Here is an 18245-nt window from a genome sequence, read left to right as displayed (position 1 = left end):
AATATATTCTGATCAAATCAACATGCAAAGTGTAAATCTTTCGTAAAAAATTTCATTTTGCACACAAAGACAAAGGTAGCTTTACTGCACATACTGTAGCACGAGTTGAATGCTCCGGGCAAATTTTCATAGTGCTGCAGGGTTTTTATGTGTTTATTATATGAACGATGCAAAAAAAAAAAAAAAAAAAAATCGGTGAACTCCATAAAAGGTGCCACATTAGAACAAAAATTAGCAGTGCTATGCCTAGATAATTCCACTGCAAGAATGCATCTGTGCTGACTCATGTTCTATTGCCATAAACAAAGTACAGTATGTGAGGAATACAAGGGATGGAGGTTTGATTCCCAGTGGAGACAGTATTTATTTATTTCATTTACCCCACTAATCACACATGTGCTCTGTGCTGTCGTACAGTACAGCAAGTAATGGCATATGGTACCTGTAGTAAGACATAGTTCATGCTGGATACATCGGCTGTCATGCAAAGATGTAATCAATGCAATTAACACTTTTTGTAGTGGCTTGAAATTGTTGACTGCGACCCCGAGAAGTTCGCACGTGAACACTGGCAACCACTGTGATTTCGTAGTATCGATGACAGTCGCCGCAGATGATGAGGGGAATGTCTGGTGCCCTCACAATGCATCAGCCATCTCGCAGATAAGTGCTGCCCTTCAGCGCCACCATTGCAATTCTTGTTTAAATGGCTATGGGTTGTACAAACTGGAAACTCTAGCAGACTAACAATCTTGTGCATTCACAATGCCGTAATAACAACATTGCGTGGGTAGTAATTTAGAAAAAATAAATACATTCACAGTTAAAACTGGTTCACTGGACAATATTTTGTAAGTAATAATTCAACAATACTGCACAAGAATTTTCAAAACTCCTCTGAGCCTCACTAGGGCACCTATGAATGTCGTGTAGCCATTAAATACTGTCCTTTTTAAAATGCGTGATAGAGCGTTACACTGCAGTGCACAGGTGTAGAACATAAAAACATGGCTGAAGCTGCAAGCTATCAGGTGGCTGTCGCACATACTCCACGATAGTAAATCAGGTATATGTATCTTCCATGGGGCAGGTAGCTAGTAGCAGGCTAGGCAGGCAAACAGGGTTCGTTCATGGCTCTGGTCCACCAAGAATGTGACAGTGCTGCAAGTCATCTATACTTGGGAAGATTACCTAACATGCAGACAACTACTGTAAAGTCAAACACTGAAATTACAAAAAAATTAAGTTGATAAATGAAATGTACTGCCTTTGGATCTGAGCAAGAATGAGAACAGAGGCAAGCCATCTGGTAAGCCTGTTTCGATGCATTCCCTAAAGCCACATCTCTATGCTGTTCTGACCAGTTTATTTGTTTTACAAGAATACACTAGGAAAGAACCAAGCGATCGCACATTACATCTACGTTGTGCACTACAGTTATAAAAATAAAAATCATAGCTAACGAGTACGTGACCCCGTTCGGTAATGCAGTACATTTACTTTGCTGTACAGCGTACCACTCGTCTCGGGACTGACGGACAGCGTGTCAGGCCCTTATCATTTGCCAAAAAAAAAAAAGCGAAGCTAGTAAATCAACATTACACACTATTAAGAAGCGGTCAACACACTTGAAACACAGCTAGTCTGCAAACTATTACCACAGTCATCATACATAAAAGCAACAGGCGCATACATGCAGCATGTGCTGAAAAGGCGCGTCCGATGCAAGTGCAAAACTGACGTTGGCCTCGGTGATCTTACGACTGCTAGGGGAAAGCTACATGCCTCACATTCACACTAAAAATTAATTCAAAGCACTTCTGACACAAACGTAAGCCTTCGATGTCTCTGTAGTCACAATGCCTAAACACTTTCAGCGGAGCGCTTTATTTAGTTCTGCGCAGGCAAGCTCAGAACTTCGCTCAGACAACCTCAAGTGCAGCAAGAAAGTAACCTTGCTGCAATGTTCACAGTTAAACGTCCCGAAACAAATCGTTCCCAGCTAATTTCACACAGCGATTCGCGGAAGAATCGCGGCTCTAGCGCAGGCACCATGCTTACCAACATGGCACTCGAGTACGTTAATGTTCCACAAATCAATATATTAACTCATTTCCTTCCGACTTACCAATGTGATGCTCACCGTGCGAAGTGCGTCGCCTGTGCTGTATAAACACAGAACACAGCCATTTTATGGTTCGTTAGCATTAACAACAAATAGATAAAGCGCAACACAGGGTCCGCAAAGCACTGGAAGGAGAATAACTAGAGTCAATAACGCGTCAAACATTTTTTTAAAACGTTTCATGTAACGCGCCGCAACTCAAAATAATTTAGCGGAGGGGGCGATGATGATGATAATGGCGCACGCACCATCGTATCTAAAATTGTTGCAAATGAAACTATACAGTTTCAGTTAAACAAAGGAGGTGGTGACGCATAAACTAAAAGTGCCAATTTTAATCATCTAAAGGTTTCCTTTTACTGAATTAATTTTTGTTGGCATTGGACGTTTTCGCCACCTGCAGCGCTGTCACTCAACCGTTGCAACGGCGCGCCATTTGAACCGGCTGGTTGTACGGTGCTCGCACAAGTCTCTGCTGTTCTCTTGAGTTCTCTCTTCTCAGTTCAGCTCTCTTGCAAGCCTCCCAGAGGCTGTATGACTCATTTATCTCGCCACAAGTAACTTTTAAACCACAGTTCAGCAATGCGACACTAGAGCCATTCAATGAAGGACTACACTTATTCCTAGTCTGGCATTTATTTCCTTTGCGCATTTTCACTCTGTCCATTCATAACAAAAACTTGGAAGAAAAATCAAGAGGCTAAGTGGGCTTCCCACAGTGCAGTTACATATCTATAGTTATTTCATAAATTGGCAACACAGTTTTGATTCATCATCACTGCCTGCATTAGGTATGCTGAAGGGAATTAATGGTCTGCAATCATCGCTGCTTCATGCGTTAGCTGCAGCCGCTAACCTTGGCTCATTTGCCGACATTATCTCTTCATCCCAGTGTCTGGTATCCCTTACTTGTTTCACTCCCTCGAAACCTAATCGATTAGCTGAAGAGCCCTATTTCCTGGATCACATGTCCCTCTCTAATGCTTCTTTTCAGTTTTCTGCATCTTCATACTCAAAGATGTGCACCATGTGCTGCAATCTCAACTGCAGGTACTCTACTGCAAGATGCCCAGCACTCTGTGTCATATGGTATGGTGTTGCGGCAGCATAGAAGTACCACCCACACAAACCATCAGATGAGGACCTGCTTATGCCCTCACCTTTTTGGACCAAGGACGCCACCTGCCCAGGGCAAATAGGGCCTGCTCATTTCAATAATAGCTGATTACTACTTCCTTGTTATGATTACCTTGAAACTGTACTTTAATCCACATCTGTGTTTGTGAAGGTTTTCCAAATTATTTTACTTTCTATAACCTGCTGCACTGTCCTTTGCTTAGGTATTTTAAACTAATGCGTTAATATCCACTTTTCAGCCTTTCAAATGATCACATGATAGCAAGCTGCCTTTTATTACATTATATGTACAGCACCTTCCAAATTTACATTCACCTCTTTTTGCTCTTGGGGAAATGTTTCTCATGGTTCAGATTCAAACTGGCTTAAAAACATTACTCCCTTCCTACGTCCGAAACCTTCCTACCTATGTGCAGCAGTGACTTTGTGGCTATGCATTCGACTGCTAATCCTAAGGTTTTAAGATTAAATACATGGCTACATTTTGGCAGAGGCAAGATGTAAAGACACCTGTGGGCTACACAATGTCAGTGCATATAAAAAGGACACCAAGCAGTCAAAATTAATTAGCTCTTTCCCATGCTTGCCGTCTTTCATAGACCGCATTAGGTTTTGGCATTCCCGATCCCTGTGTGCTATGTCAATACCTCTACCTGTTGTAAAGTTGCTCTCATCACAAAGGGTTGAAAAATAAACTTTCATCTTGTAGTTTCTTTAGGTCCTTGAGCATGTGCTGTTATTGAGGCAGTGGGCAATATTTGGCTGGGGCCTTAGACATGCAATAGCCCAAACCAGATTCGAAATCGAGGAAACAGTTTAGCTGAAACAAATGTCGATTTCAGTCTCATCGACATCAACTGCAATGCCCGTTCTCTTTTTCTACAGGAATATAATGTAGACATGATGCAATGCTGTTCACCCAAATGTTTTCCGATTGTCATGGCTACTACAGTTCAAAATAATGAGACCAAAGAGCACGACACACAAGGAATGCTTATTTGCAATGAAAGCATTTTATTGCAAGCTATGAAGTAAATACATTTGTCGTGAAGAACAAGCAAAAGATTGCAAGAAACCATCAAAACAAAATTTAAAACCCCATCTAGAAAAGCAAAAATCTAATGCCATGTTTTCATGGAAAGCAGCCATTTTTAAAAAAAGGCTGCTCTTTGAAGCTACTCACAAAATTATTTCAGCATAATGCTCATTTGCTACAATACTCTTTTTTTCCAACTAGACACAAAGTCTACAAGACCTTGTGTATAAAATGTCACCAACCAGCACGTAGCTGCCATGCCATCAGCAAAACCATGCGCCCAACTGCTCATTGCACACCGGCCAAAACTCTGCACTGCCTTTGGGCAAGTGGAAAACAGCTGCAAAGCATCTTAAAACCCATCCACCCTTTGTTTCTATTTTAAGGTGCTATCATTTCTCCTGCTTCAATCATTCCTTTCGTTTTCAGGTGCGATTCCATAAACTGAACTTGTTTATAAACCACCCTAGGTTCGAAAATGTGTTCAAACCTGCTGCCTATGAAGCAGCGCCTTCAGAATGCGCGGTGGCCAAAAATACTTTTGCAGCAGACTCGTTAATAACAGAGCTACAACCACCAAAACCGGTATGTTTCTCACCTTCCCTTCCATCACCAAAGAGTCTCTCCCTCCTCCCTGGTTGACTAGCCTCCACAAGAGACAATACGCGTAGGGCTGGTACATGTAGGCTCCCTAAATACGCGAAATGTGGAGCGCCATCTCTTAGTGCTTTGAGAAACTATGCCCGCCATGTTGGTTCGGTCAACAAAATGAAACGCTGCCCTGTGCTGGGTAAAAACAGCTACAAGAATGCATCAAATGCAGTCATTATGGCCCCGACTTTTACAGGCATTCTTTTTTTTCTTGCTGGTTGGTTTGTGAGGTTTAACGTCCTAAAGAGACTCAGGTATGATAGACGCCATAGTGAAGGGCCCCGATAATTCCGACCACCTGGAGTTCTTTCTTTAAGGTGCACTGACATTGCACAAACACGGGTGCCTTGCTTTCTGCCTTCTATCAAAACGCTACCGCCTCAGCTTTTTTTTTTTTCTTGCTTTCTGCTACCCAAGCACCACCAGTGACCTTTGTTTGAAGGTTGAGAAGTGAGCTTTGGCTCATCCAGCTACAATGCCAATAAGGAGGAGGAGGGGGAGAGGCTGAGCTCAATGGGTGGCCGAAGCATAGGTGCGAGGCCTCTGGCCTTTCTTAGGAAACCAAGCCCGTGCATGTATGGATGTTCTGTGTTTTCTGTATTCATGGTTATGCACGGTGTACCATGGCTGGATTCGAGTGGCGACTGTGCGCTCTTTATGACCTATGCATGGAGGGTGCTTCCTGTCTGCTACAGCTGCGAAATCGTGGCACTGTGTGGCATCGACGCGTCTACTCAGTGATGCCGTCATTTGGTGTGCAACAAGCTGGAAAAAAAAAAAAAAAGCGGAGGCTGGCCAAGCCTGCACTTTCACCCGGTTGTGATTCTTGCCAACGAGATGTCATGAACTTGAGCGTTCAGAGCGACCTGCAGTGATTTTTGCCGTTGTATTGAGAGTTATAGATGATAGGTGTGCCGGCCATGAGCCATCCTTACAGGCTCTGGCTGTGTATCAGCATCTTGCCAAAGAGCCAAAACCAGGGAAAAACTCGCATAAAATATAGCTAAATTATTGGAACAGGAAACCAAGCCCGTGCATGTATGGATGTTCTGTGTTTTCTGTATTATGGTTATGCACGGTGTACCATGGCTGGATTCGAGTGGCGACGGTGCGCTCTTTACGACCTACGCATGGAGGGTGCTTCCTGTCTGCTACAGCTGCGAAATCGTGGCACTGTGTGGCATTGACGCGTCTACTCAGTGATGCCGTCATTTGGTGTGCAACAAGCTGGAAAAAAAAAAAAAAAAAAAAGCGGAGGCTGGCCAAGTTTGCACTTTCACCCGGTTGTGATTCTTGCCAACGAGATGTCATGAACTTGAGCGTTCAGAGCGACCTGCAGTGATTTTTGCCGTTGTATTGAGAGTTATAGATGATAGGTGTGCCGGCCATGAGCCATCCTTACAGGCTCTGGCTGTGTATCAGCATCTTGCCAAAGAGCCAAAACCAGGGAAAAACTCGCATAAAATATAGCTAAATTATTGGAACAGGAAACCAAGCCCGTGCATGTATGGATGTTCTGTGTTTTCTGTATTATGGTTATGCACGGTGTACCATGGCTGGATTCGAGTGGCGACGGTGCGCTCTTTACGACCTACGCATGGAGGGTGCTTCCTGTCTGCTACAGCTGCGAAATCGTGGCACTGTGTGGCATTGACGCGTCTACTCAGTGATGCCGTCATTTGGTGTGCAACAAGCTGGAAAAAAAAAAAAAAAAAAAGCGGAGGCTGGCCAAGTTTGCACTTTCACCCGGTTGTGATTCTTGCCAACGAGATGTCATGAACTTGAGCGTTCAGAGCGACCTGCAGTGATTTTTGCCGTTGTATTGAGAGTTATAGATGATAGGTGTGCCGGCCATGAGCCATCCTTACAGGCTCTGGCTGTGTATCAGCATCTTGCCAAAGAGCCAAAACCAGGGAAAAACTCGCATAAAATATAGCTAAATTATTGGAACAGGAAACCAAGCCCGTGCATGTATGGATGTTCTGTGTTTTCTGTATTATGGTTATGCACGGTGTACCATGGCTGGATTCGAGTGGCGACGGTGCGCTCTTTACGACCTACGCATGGAGGGTGCTTCCTGTCTGCTACAGCTGCGAAATCGTGGCACTGTGTGGCATTGACGCGTCTACTCAGTGATGCCGTCATTTGGTGTGCAACAAGCTGGAAAAAAAAAAAAAAAAAGCGGAGGCTGGCCAAGCCTGCACTTTCACCCGGTTGTGATTCTTGCCAACGAGATGTCATGAACTTGAGCGTTCAGAGCGACCTGCAGTGATTTTTGCCGCTGTACTGAGAGTTATATATGATAGGTGTGCCGGCCGTGAGCCATCCTTACAGGCTCTGGCTGTGTATCAGCATCTTGCCGAAGAGCCAAAACCAGGGAAAAACTCTCATAAAATATAGCTAAATTATTGGAACAGAGTTCTCCATCACTCGGAAATTGATGAAAGGAAGCACTGCAAGTTTTTCAAACTTGCAGGCGTGGGCACGTCGTTCAGAGGAAATAAAGTTCAAATGCGTGGCAGAAAACATACGAATGGGTCCGGACCGAAGGAAATACCAAAAGCACACTGCGGCCGAGAAGCTCAATTATTGTCATGAAGTTAGCTTCGTTACAAACTAGCCGCAGAGTTTAGCAACATAGGTGGCAGGCAAAGACAAGGGTCGGAAGGCTTTCCTACTATCCTATCCTTATATGAGGATGGTGATGAATGTCTCCTGTTATTTCGAGGTGATGCTGTGCACGCCTCAGAACAGGAAAAGCAGTTACAGTGAATGCGCTGTTCAAAGTGCACAAAAAGTGCAATAAGAGCAGGTTACCTTTTTTTTTAATTTGCACTAACAACTTAAAACAGGTCAACGACCAGCCTGACTTGCAGACACGTGAAGGTGCCCGAAATTTTGGTACATGTGCAGAAGCAGACAGAAATGTGCCCAAAAGCGAAAAGATGCCGTCACACTGGCATATCATTTGAAATAATGCATGTAGGCAAAACAGGTACTCCTCCTTGCTCGGCCACTAATTGTAACAGGCCTGGCAGAACAGGCCCGAGAGGCCGAAAATGTTCATGTGATAAATTCTGTGCTTCTGTAGCCATGTCAATGCATTTTTGACAGTTCCCCTCATATCATGAAGGAAACAAAGTTACAGCAGGAAGAAAAAAATCAGCTTTTGTGCAGCATAATGGGACTGACCTTACAATAGTATGCTGCTACTTGCCTTACTGCAGACTGATAACCCAAATCACTGTTGTATTCAGACGGTAATTAGCACATGTTGCGCACTGTAAGAAATAAGACAAAGTAAGTATTACTATGATCAAAATAATACTGTTGCCTGAGCCTACACTGCACCGCTTTTGCGCACACAAAATTGAGACTACATGATTTCTCTAAGTATTTCGCTCACTCCGTAAACTGAACACTTGAACACTTGAAGGCGCGAACGCAGGTGCGCACCGAGCGCCGCCACAGAAGCGAGTGGCCAGGGTTGGGTAAATCCTGCACTAACTTCACGGGGAAGAGAGCACTGCTTGCTTAGAAGAGCTGCCATTATATCTGCGGCGAATGCGCAGGCTGTATGAAAGTGCGCGCCGCTGCCACTTGAGTCCAGCCGTTGGTGTATGAATAGCACAGTGCACAGAACACGCTGAAGCATGCATAGACAAGGGCAAGAAACTAAAAGCCTTCTTTCTTGTGTGAGTGTATGCATGAGTGAAAACGAAATGCAAGACAAAAAAGTGCGTGACATCAGCAGACCAAGTGACACCCCTCGCCCATCAGTCAGAGAGAAACCAATGAATGCAGTATCTGTGGGTACCTCATCGACAAAGTTCGATGGCCAGTGCAAAGGATGAAAAGGTTTGGCTGTTTTAAAAGGACCATGAGAGCTTTGGTTTGCATTTTGTTGCTTTCCAGTGTGTGCATCGCTGAGTATTTCGCAGAGACCATGTCCAACGCCTTATCGGGCTTGGTTAAAATGTCAGCCTGGTCAGTAGCCCTTGAATATGTTAGCTCTCTTAAATGAACAATCTGAAATAAGCAAGGACATAAGTTGTGCTGGCCATATTGTGGACTGCTTTCAAGACAATGTGTGTAATGCCAAATAATCTGAGAAGTTGAATAAACCGTTTGGGGTGCCCTGTTTTGTTTTCTAAATATGCATTGCAAGACCATTTAACACAGCTTGGCCACCCAACTTGTGCACACCAGCTAACACAAAGCTTTAGCAGCGCTACACTAATCCCTCTGTCACACAAACACTTCCGATCCTCATTGAACTCAATCTGCATTCAGGCTTTCAAGAAGGATTGAAGCATCCGGTGCTACACGAGCGTTTTCAGTCAGCATTGAGAAATTTCCTACGTGGTCCGTCGTCTGCTGTCAGTCGCAATGAGTCTCAAAAGGAAATTTAAGATTGGGGTAATGATTGCACGATTTCAGTGTACACAGCAGCATTCCGCTTTTGGCCCCTCAGGTCATCTAACCTATCTTCCCAGCGGTCAAGTGCTACAGTGCAGTTTCTCTTCCACTCCACAGTTTCCACACTGACGCAGTCGAAGAGAACGCCACCTTAGCTTCCACTGGCAGTAGACTACGGTGTCAATATTATAAAATTAGCTGTTCTACGAATGTTCTATCATGCCTTTTAATACATTTATGTGTTATTATGTGCAGTTCTACTGCATTTATTCGTTTTTCAAGTTTTAGAGCTCGTTGATGACGAGGGTGTCAATGACCGCTTTTGAGTGTGCTTGAAATCTCGAGAGGGATTGAGGAAGCAACCTTGAGTCAAGCAGGCTCGAGCTCAACTGCACTTGACAGTTGCCGTGTGACAACCTCGATCTACAATGAGTTGAATGTAGATCCAGTTCAATGAGGATCGAAACTGTTCGTATGAGAGCAGTTTAACTCGCATCTTGCAGGAACAAGCAATCTATATACACCTTTCCAATAAGTTACTCGGTGCCACCATATTGTTCGCTCCTCCTCTCTGGACTGCTGCAAACCGGCTCTGCTTCCACTGTGCTAGCACCAAATGCACAAAGCAGTCCAGCAGGTAATATGGTGACACCCCGTGACCACTTATTGGAAAGGTGCACACTACTATGGCTATGCTACAGTATGCTAAGGAAGTGAACACACAAAAAAGCCAGGCAATCATGTTACTCTGGTAACGAATGTTTAATTGTGGCTGGCCTTGCATATGGCGGGCAGTAATGCATGTACCCCTGTCTTCGGACAGGACAGCAGGGTTGTAAGCATCTCCAGCAAACACTGTGCGGATGTTCGTTTTGTTATAAAAATTTAGGAGACACTTGAGATCTGTCTTTAAGAGTATAGCATGGTAGCGTCAACAGCTCCCATCTGCAGCTTCCCTCAAAGATCCTTGATCGCATACATGCACCTTGCTATTTTATAAATGAAGTCTTTAAAGAACTTTGCTGCAACCTACAAAAAAAAAAAAAAAAAAAGAAAAAAATGTAGGAAGTGCTTAAGAGCTCTAAGATCGCTAAGGCAAACACAACCCGGCACCAGAATTAGAATATGTGACTAATAAGTACGGTGCAGGGAATGCAGCCTTATAGTTACGCACGTCAAATGACAGATCGAATACCACACGCCCATCCTCCGAGGTCCTGTGAATAAGCGCATAAGTGGCCCGCGTATGCATGGGGTTGCCATTACCCTCTTTGTCACCTCTCTGCAGCGGTTTGCACAGCCAGGATGCCTCCTTTCCTCCTCTCTGCAACGCGGCAACAGAGCACGCACCTGCCAGAGCTCTTCACACGCAAGTTCCAGTATGAAGGACGTTTCTTGATGACAATTTCTGATCACACTTTCTGTACATGACGCACATGAGCCAATTAAAATACAGCTATTTAAATGCCCTCTAGACACGTGAATATTATGAATATAAGCATAATACATAAGATAAATTCTCAGCACTGGGTAAAATATTCACAAAGTATTGTCAAACATGAATATAAAATCAAGAAATTGTAATAAAATCTTGAGGATATACAAAAGGCAGAAAAATGGTCATTTCTTGAACTACAGCTTGCAAATGAAGCTTTTTTTTTTGCCTCAACTCCTTCAGCACCATGTAATTTGTTTATTAAATGAAATATTTAAACAATCTTGCTATTAGATAATACTAAAATGCAGGTATTTAGATGCTCAATTAAATAAATGCCCATGTTTTTGTTTTGGCTTTATACATAGCATAAAAAACTTTTTCTCCGAAATTTGCAGAAAAAATCCAAAAAGTGAAAGAAAAGGGGGCATGAATATCAAAATAAGACAGCAAGAAAAATAATTCAGAATATTAAAAATATGCCACACTGCCTCTTTTATTACTAGTTTAGGTTCTGAAGTTCATTTTGAAGGTGTGCTGTTCTCTCAGAAATATAGCTAAGTTGCTGAGAACACCCATTTTTATGCTCGGCCTTGTTCTACTCATTTTACAGTTTATAGTATTGGCATTTCCAAACCTTTCAGGATTTATGACTGAATTATTTGGTGACATGTTTTCCAGAAGGTGGGAGAGTTTGCCATTAAATTTCAAAATCTGCAATAGAAGCTTGGTGTTCAAACTCCACTGAATTTGCTTGAAGAAGTTCCACACTTGAAGTTCTGGAGAAGCCATATCAAGTAGTACCAAGCTTTCATTACTGCTGAAACCCAGCGAATGGAAACAGAACAGTGGGAACACAAAATGAGCATGTGTAACTGACCAAGTGTGATCAGAGATTGAAACTAGGCTTTTCTTGGCCACTAGCTGAAGTCCGAGGCTGACATTTGACTGATTCATCATCTGAGCTGAACTGAGAGCTAGTAAAATTGTCTTCAAGAGACTTCGCTACTACTCTCATAAACAGAAAACTATAGTAGAAGCAGCAGAATCGTGTGAATGGCGCCAAAGACCTCTTTATTTCAAATAATTTTTTAAATGTCACACTGTGCCAGAAAGAACAAAAAAAATAAATAAATAAAAAAATAAACAAGCTGCACACAAACAGAAACTATGGTTGTCACAATAGCCCCACTGCGGTAGTGCAGTGGTTAAGATGCTAGATTACTGTGCCGGAGTACCCATGTCCAAACCCGATCGCTGGCGGCTGCTTTCGATGCAAACGAAGTGGCACCCGTGTGCTTTGTGATGTCAGCGCGCGTTAAAGATCCCTAGGTGGTCAAAATTACTCCATAGACCTCCACTACGACACCCATTTCTGTCTTTCCACTTTGACTCCCTCCTCCCTTCCCTTACGGCACAGTTCAGGTGCCCACAGAAACAAGTGACAGATTCTGTGCCTTTTCCATTCCTGTGAACTAATTACTATAATTACTTTTGTCATACTATCTGCCTAAATGGGGCTACATGTTCCAAATACATAAATTTACGTCTGCCAGTGTGTGAGAACGATCATTCATATATGAACGATTGGCTTAAAGCAGTCCTGAAAGGTTATAAGCCCTAATCCCTTAATTTGTGCCGGTATTATCTCACACACAATCATCAGCATACAACCATAATCTACCACATTGTGCCTAAGACCACCCAACATGGGTATAAAGCTCTGTTTTAACAAAGCTGTATGAACATGGAGTAGGATGTCTGATACTAGATCCAAGGGTCTCGGTTCTATTCCACCTCAACCTCTCACCTCAAAGGAGCTGCTTGAGTTAGCAGCTCCAGATAGCGTCGTCCTCTCTTTTCTCGATCCTTTGTCTCTTTTTCGCTTTTCCACAATATGAGCTCCAGCCAGTTCGGCCATATCATGTGGCCTCATGACATCGCAGAACCAGACAACCAATCAGTGCATGGCCAGGTCACCTGCCAAAGGCATGGTTGTGATTTTTCTCAAGGGTGACGCCTTTTACGCTACCGCAATAAAGCAACTATTCTAAAATAAGTCACTTCTTGTGGAGCACTTTTCACTACTGCTGCTGCATTGTATGATATGGGCAGTTCAAATTATGTCCCTTCTGTAAAGAGCAGTTTGTTTGCACAGCCTCCTATCCGATGTGGATGTAGGCTACAATCCAGCACACAACAGTGGCAGGGCAGACACATTAAAAAACATGGCAGCCCTTATGAAAGCCAGCTGCTCCTTCAGCTGATAGAAAGTCCAAGATTGTCCCAATTCTATTATCTTGTAGGCAATGGACAGTAACCCGATCAGTTTAAGTTTGCAAGTGCTTGACAGCCCCTTTCTTATAGATTATGGTACTGTTAGGATCCTTCCAAGATTTCAATACACTTGAGGTCGTGAGGCGCTACACACACAAAGCAAGCAGTTTTTCTAGCACAATCTCCCTACCACTCTTCAAAGATCTGTAGTTGCCTATCCATACCAGCCGATTTCCGGAACCCTTTACATTGCTTCTAAGGCTTTTTTACTTCCTCCATGACCAGCATGACGTACAACCTGCTCACATTACTGCCCGTCATCCTGACTGCTTCAGGGCAATGTCATCAGCAAATTGCAGATTACTGAGGTATTCTCCATCTACTCTTATCCCTGAAGGCATATCACCTAGCACATAGTACAATAGATGCTGTCAAGAGAGTACAAGAAGTGGCCGATTCCATGCCAAGTTACCTAAGACAATGCCATGTTTTAGACACCATCACACACGGATAGCTTTTTCTCGGAGAACCACAGCTGTGTTACCTCCACAAGGGATCAAGTTTTCTTCTATATGACAAACTCTCCAATAAATGTCAGGCCTGTTCAGGTAGTAATCTGTTACTTTAATTCGCAAGGCTAGAAGCTAGACTGGCAAAAAATTGCAGTCACACATTTGTGCTTCCCACCTCCCCCCATTGCAAAATATGTGTTCCAAACCACCCAGAATGATTTTCAAATAATAGCATATCAGCAAGGGTGACAATATTACACAACAAAATTAAATACATGGCAAGCAAGGTGTTTTAAACTTAACTGGGAGCACGCTCTAAACCTGTGGAAGCAGTGAGAGTATCCATTTGGTCACGCGAGTCGCAGCTCACTGCACTACTGAGGTGGCGGTGTAACCGAACTGGCGGAGGGAACTCGTTCGTCGGCACCAAGAATTCGTTGCCTCTGCAAATGTAAATAAATGAGAGTAATACAGCAATTACATTTAGTTTGCATAAATTCAGCAAACTCACTCACAATAGAATTTGGTTCGAGTAAAGCAAGTGAGAGTGCCTGCTGCAGAAGGAAAAAGGTAGTAATGAGACTGGCTGTCAATGCTAGTACAAATACAAATATTTAGAACACTTACAAAACACTGAAATAGCAACAAAGAGAATCTAAGTTAAATCACTTGTGCAGTAAGTGCCCAATATGCTGCGGCTTGCATGGAACTGCAATGGAGAGTGCTTATAGCAGCAACTGCCAAGCTCTTTGACAGGATTACGAGGTACTCGCAATGGTGCCTCACTCTCCCACAAAACATGCTAGCTCAGATTAATTATTGCTCTGTTTTCAAATAAGCTGTCAATGGCCTTGGCAGCAGCTTGAAGCCAAGCACTGCCAACTATTTATGTTGGAGCAGGCAAAAGATACTTGGCAGCAGCTTGAAGCCAAGCACTGCCAACTATTTATGTTGGAGCAGGCAAAAGATATATATATTAGGGAACTCTGCGGTAGCAACATGCATCCAGTGTTAAATGTATATAAACAAGCTCAGTGAGTTCCACCAATGCAGTTATTTCGGCAGTAAAAAGAGAGATATTGTCACAGGCATGAACCTATGCTAGCTGAGGAGTATTGAGGTCACCCTCATTGCTGCATACACCGAAATAAGTGAGTACTTGACAGTGGAAGGTCTGAGCAAATAAGCACAGGAATTCGGTCATGTATATAACCATACTTTTGTAGCCATTTCATGATGTGCAGTAGGCTTGTTGCACTTCGACGCTCATTCCGCACAGGGCCAACTCACGTTTAAACCATCTCTCAGCTGGCCAGCAACCCCCCTTTATCAGTCCGCAGATATACTCATGTATTGCAGCACTACCACGTATGGTCTGTACAGATGAGTGCCACTTACCTTCCAACAGTTTTCCGAAAGAAGCCCGACATTTTCTATGGGCTGAGCCGCTCCATCGGTTGAAGCTGCGAGGAAGGCAATAAAACCTCCTGATTATAAACCAGCGCGTTCACGCTGGCGCACGCAAAAATGCCTTATACTGCCCAAACAAATATAAGCGAACTCAGAAACAGTTTTACGTTATCTTTTAGTCGCCTCATATGTCCCAATACTCCAGTGCATCCGGAAGACAACAGCAACCGGCGACTGATCGGTGCACGGCAGCAGGTATGGAAGCTGTTCCAAGCGCAATGAAACGAGATCGTGGACGCCATTACGCAGTCTCCTTACGCCTTCGCCCGGAGACCGTCGCGCGATTACGCCGCGTCAATAATTGAGGCTAACGCATGCTTGCGCTGCCGTGCAAAAACTCGTTACAAGAAGCTGCAAGGAAGGCGATGGCAGAAAGACTACAAATGCTTTACTTAGAGTTCGCGGGCATGTATGTACGACTCACCGCAGTCAGAAGGCTGCAAATAGGACTGCACCGAAGGCTGCGCCCTTGAATTTAAGGCTATAATTCACGAACTGAATTCGCATATCACCGAGTTTGCATTTACCGGGATGATGGCCCGCCAACTGCAGCAGACCGACGCATGAAAGACAACCTAGGGTGCCTAGGGCTCGCAAAGCGCAAATGCTCGTTGTCTGAAAAGCGCGCCAGTCTTCCTTCTTTGGGCCATACCATGTGAGCATCTGGGTTTGAGGCCTACTTCTAGAAAAAAACAAGCACTAAAAGCTATTTGACGTCACATCCGTCCAGAAGAGCAACATATCCTCCTTTCCACTTTGGTCCTGGGCGCGCATGCGCAGTTCACGGAGCCGGCTCTCTGCAAGTTCAGGGGTTGTGCTATTTGTGCGTCGCGTGTAGGAGCAAGATTGGGGAATGGGATATCTACGAAAGCTGCGGAGACGTTGCGCCTTCGCTCAGCTCTCGCCTCGTGGGATGTGAACACACCGTAAAGGTTACTGCAGAGGCGAGTGACAGAGTGTCAAGACAATGTCCAGTGCGCTGAAGATGTCGCGCGAGAGCGCAGGCAATGGGGATCGCTACAAACCTGGCATCTTCTCGTTTTTGTCCCATGTCAAGTCAGGTCATTTGATTGCCGGTGTCTCTGGAGGAGTAGCATCAACTTTGGCCGTGCATCCGTTCGACTTGTTGAAAATACGCTTCGCAGTCAATGACGGCTCAACTTCAAGTAGCCCACGGTACCGTGGCCTAATCAATGCGGTTGCCATGATTTTCAAGCAAGAAGGCATCGTGGGATTCTACAGAGGTGTGACACCCAACTGCATCGGCGCCGGTGCCTCTTGGGGCTTCTATTTCTTCTTTTACAACGCCATCAAAACCCAGATGTCCGCGCGCTATCAGAAAGATCGTCTCGGACCGGGACAGCACATGGTCGCGGCAGCGCAAGCAGGTGTTCTTACTTTGGTCATGACGAATCCAGTGTGGGTTGTAAAAACAAGAATGTGTCTTCAGTACGGAACGTCGAAGCTGCCTGAAGAGCTCCGATATCGGAACACGTTTGATGCCTTGAGGAAAATCTACCGCACTGATGGAATCAAGGGCCTTTACCGAGGTTTCATCCCGGGTGTCTTTGGGGTGTCTCACGGCGCGTTGCAGTTTATGGCGTACGAGGAAATGAAAAAATTCTACTACAACCACTACAAAGACGACGCTACCAAGCAGTTGGGTACAGCGGAGTACCTTGTCTTTGCTGCTCTCTCCAAACTGTTTGCGACGACCGTGACGTACCCGTATCAGGTGGTGAGAGCGAGATTGCAGGATCAGCATAAAAAGTACGCCGGTGCCTTCGACTGCATAACTAGGACCTGGCGGCATGAGGGCTACAAAGGTTTCTACAAGGGTTTAGTTCCCAACACGCTCCGCGTCACACCGGCCACAGCGATAACCTTCGTTGTGTATGAGAACGTTGCAAAGTGGCTTGTGAACAAAGATAATTGACAAGGAGCCTTCTGCTGTGATTGGGCCTTAAAGCTGATTTTTTTATTTGGAGTAACGAACATTATAGGCAGTTCCTAAGTTACAGAACAAGTATAAATTATAAAAATGAGTTTCATTAATAGCGTGAGCAGTACACATATTTTGTTGCTACCTGTTTTACTAGCACCTAGAGCAAAAAATATAGCTAGCCTTGTTGTCTATGTTGTTTGCATGATTTTTTACGCATAAACCCAGTGGCAGTGGGCATTGTAATCTAGTCTTGTGATGCAGCATCCTTTGGTGATGCTATTTGTTACAGAATAAAGAAATTTAAAAGGTAAAAAAAAAAAAATGTATTATTTTTAGACAATTGCGTTCTCTTTTTGAGCGTGAAGAAAATATCTGCATGAGGTCATCATCACTGTAGTGGAAAAAAGCAGTGACATACAGCAGTTACCTCTGCCTTCTGTCAGACACCGCTCCTTTATCCCTGTCAAGTTCTCAAGTTCATCAGGATAGCACTTTAGGGCTGTTTATCAATGCCAGACACCTTGCTGTACCAAAGGTCATCCCCCTCTCTCATCACTCCAACTTTGCCCTTGTTTCTTACCTCTAGTAGAATTTGCTTTGTCACTCTCACTTGAAGAGTTATCTTGGTTTGAGTTACTGGTTATCCGCCATACTTCAGACACTCCCTGCCCTCATTCAATCAATATTTAAACAAGATTGCTGGGGTCTGCAAAGATAAAAATAGAAAGCAGCAATTACTTTTTCAGAAAAGTAAGCACTTTTTTTTTTTTTTTATTAGGTGGAGTTCAACTATAATGGTGAGCTTACCCAAAGATCTTTCCTTTGACAAACTATCAAAATTAAACTGGCTGTATAACTGCCATTTTAATAAAGCTTCCAATGTGTTGCTGTGGGTAAAAAAGCTTCCGGATTTTGCTTGGTTTCTGCCAAGGTGAATTTGGCTTTTTTTGAAAAAAAAAGAAAATAAAGAAGCTTAAAAAAGAAAGCACATCAAAGACCCCATTGGGAAAATAGAAGATGATGACAAAATTATAGTAAATAATAGTCTCTAAATGAACACCTGGGCAAGAGAAAAATAGTGTAGATAGGAAAATGGCCAGAACAGTGCAACATAAAGCAATATTTCAGTTTTGTCCCTGTAACGTTAAATGTAATAAAAATGTCTCTTATTCATGAAAAAACAGTTGTAACAAAATTTGATGAAATCATACTGATGTATATGTTTAAAACAATGTTTG

The 18245-nt window shown here is 43.7% G+C and overlaps 1 protein-coding gene across 1 annotated transcript; it reads left to right on the top strand.

The window, feature by feature from the left end:
• The first annotated feature begins 15872 nt into the window (after nucleotides 1-15872).
• On the top strand, nucleotides 15873-17971 carry LOC146207464 (solute carrier family 25 member 32-like). Its single transcript, XM_084587551.1, has one exon. The coding sequence runs from the start codon at nucleotides 16030-16032 to the stop codon at nucleotides 16996-16998; it is 969 nt and encodes a 322-aa protein (XP_084443677.1). The 5' UTR covers nucleotides 15873-16029; the 3' UTR covers nucleotides 16999-17971.
• The last annotated feature ends 274 nt before the right edge of the window (nucleotides 17972-18245 follow it).

The sequence above is a fragment of the Amblyomma maculatum genome, chromosome 1, assembly GCF_055883805.1.
Source record: "Amblyomma maculatum isolate TAMU_Amacu chromosome 1, ASM5588380v1, whole genome shotgun sequence".
NCBI lineage: Eukaryota > Metazoa > Arthropoda > Arachnida > Ixodida > Ixodidae > Amblyomma > Amblyomma maculatum.
This window is presented reverse-complemented; position numbering and strand designations above follow the sequence as displayed.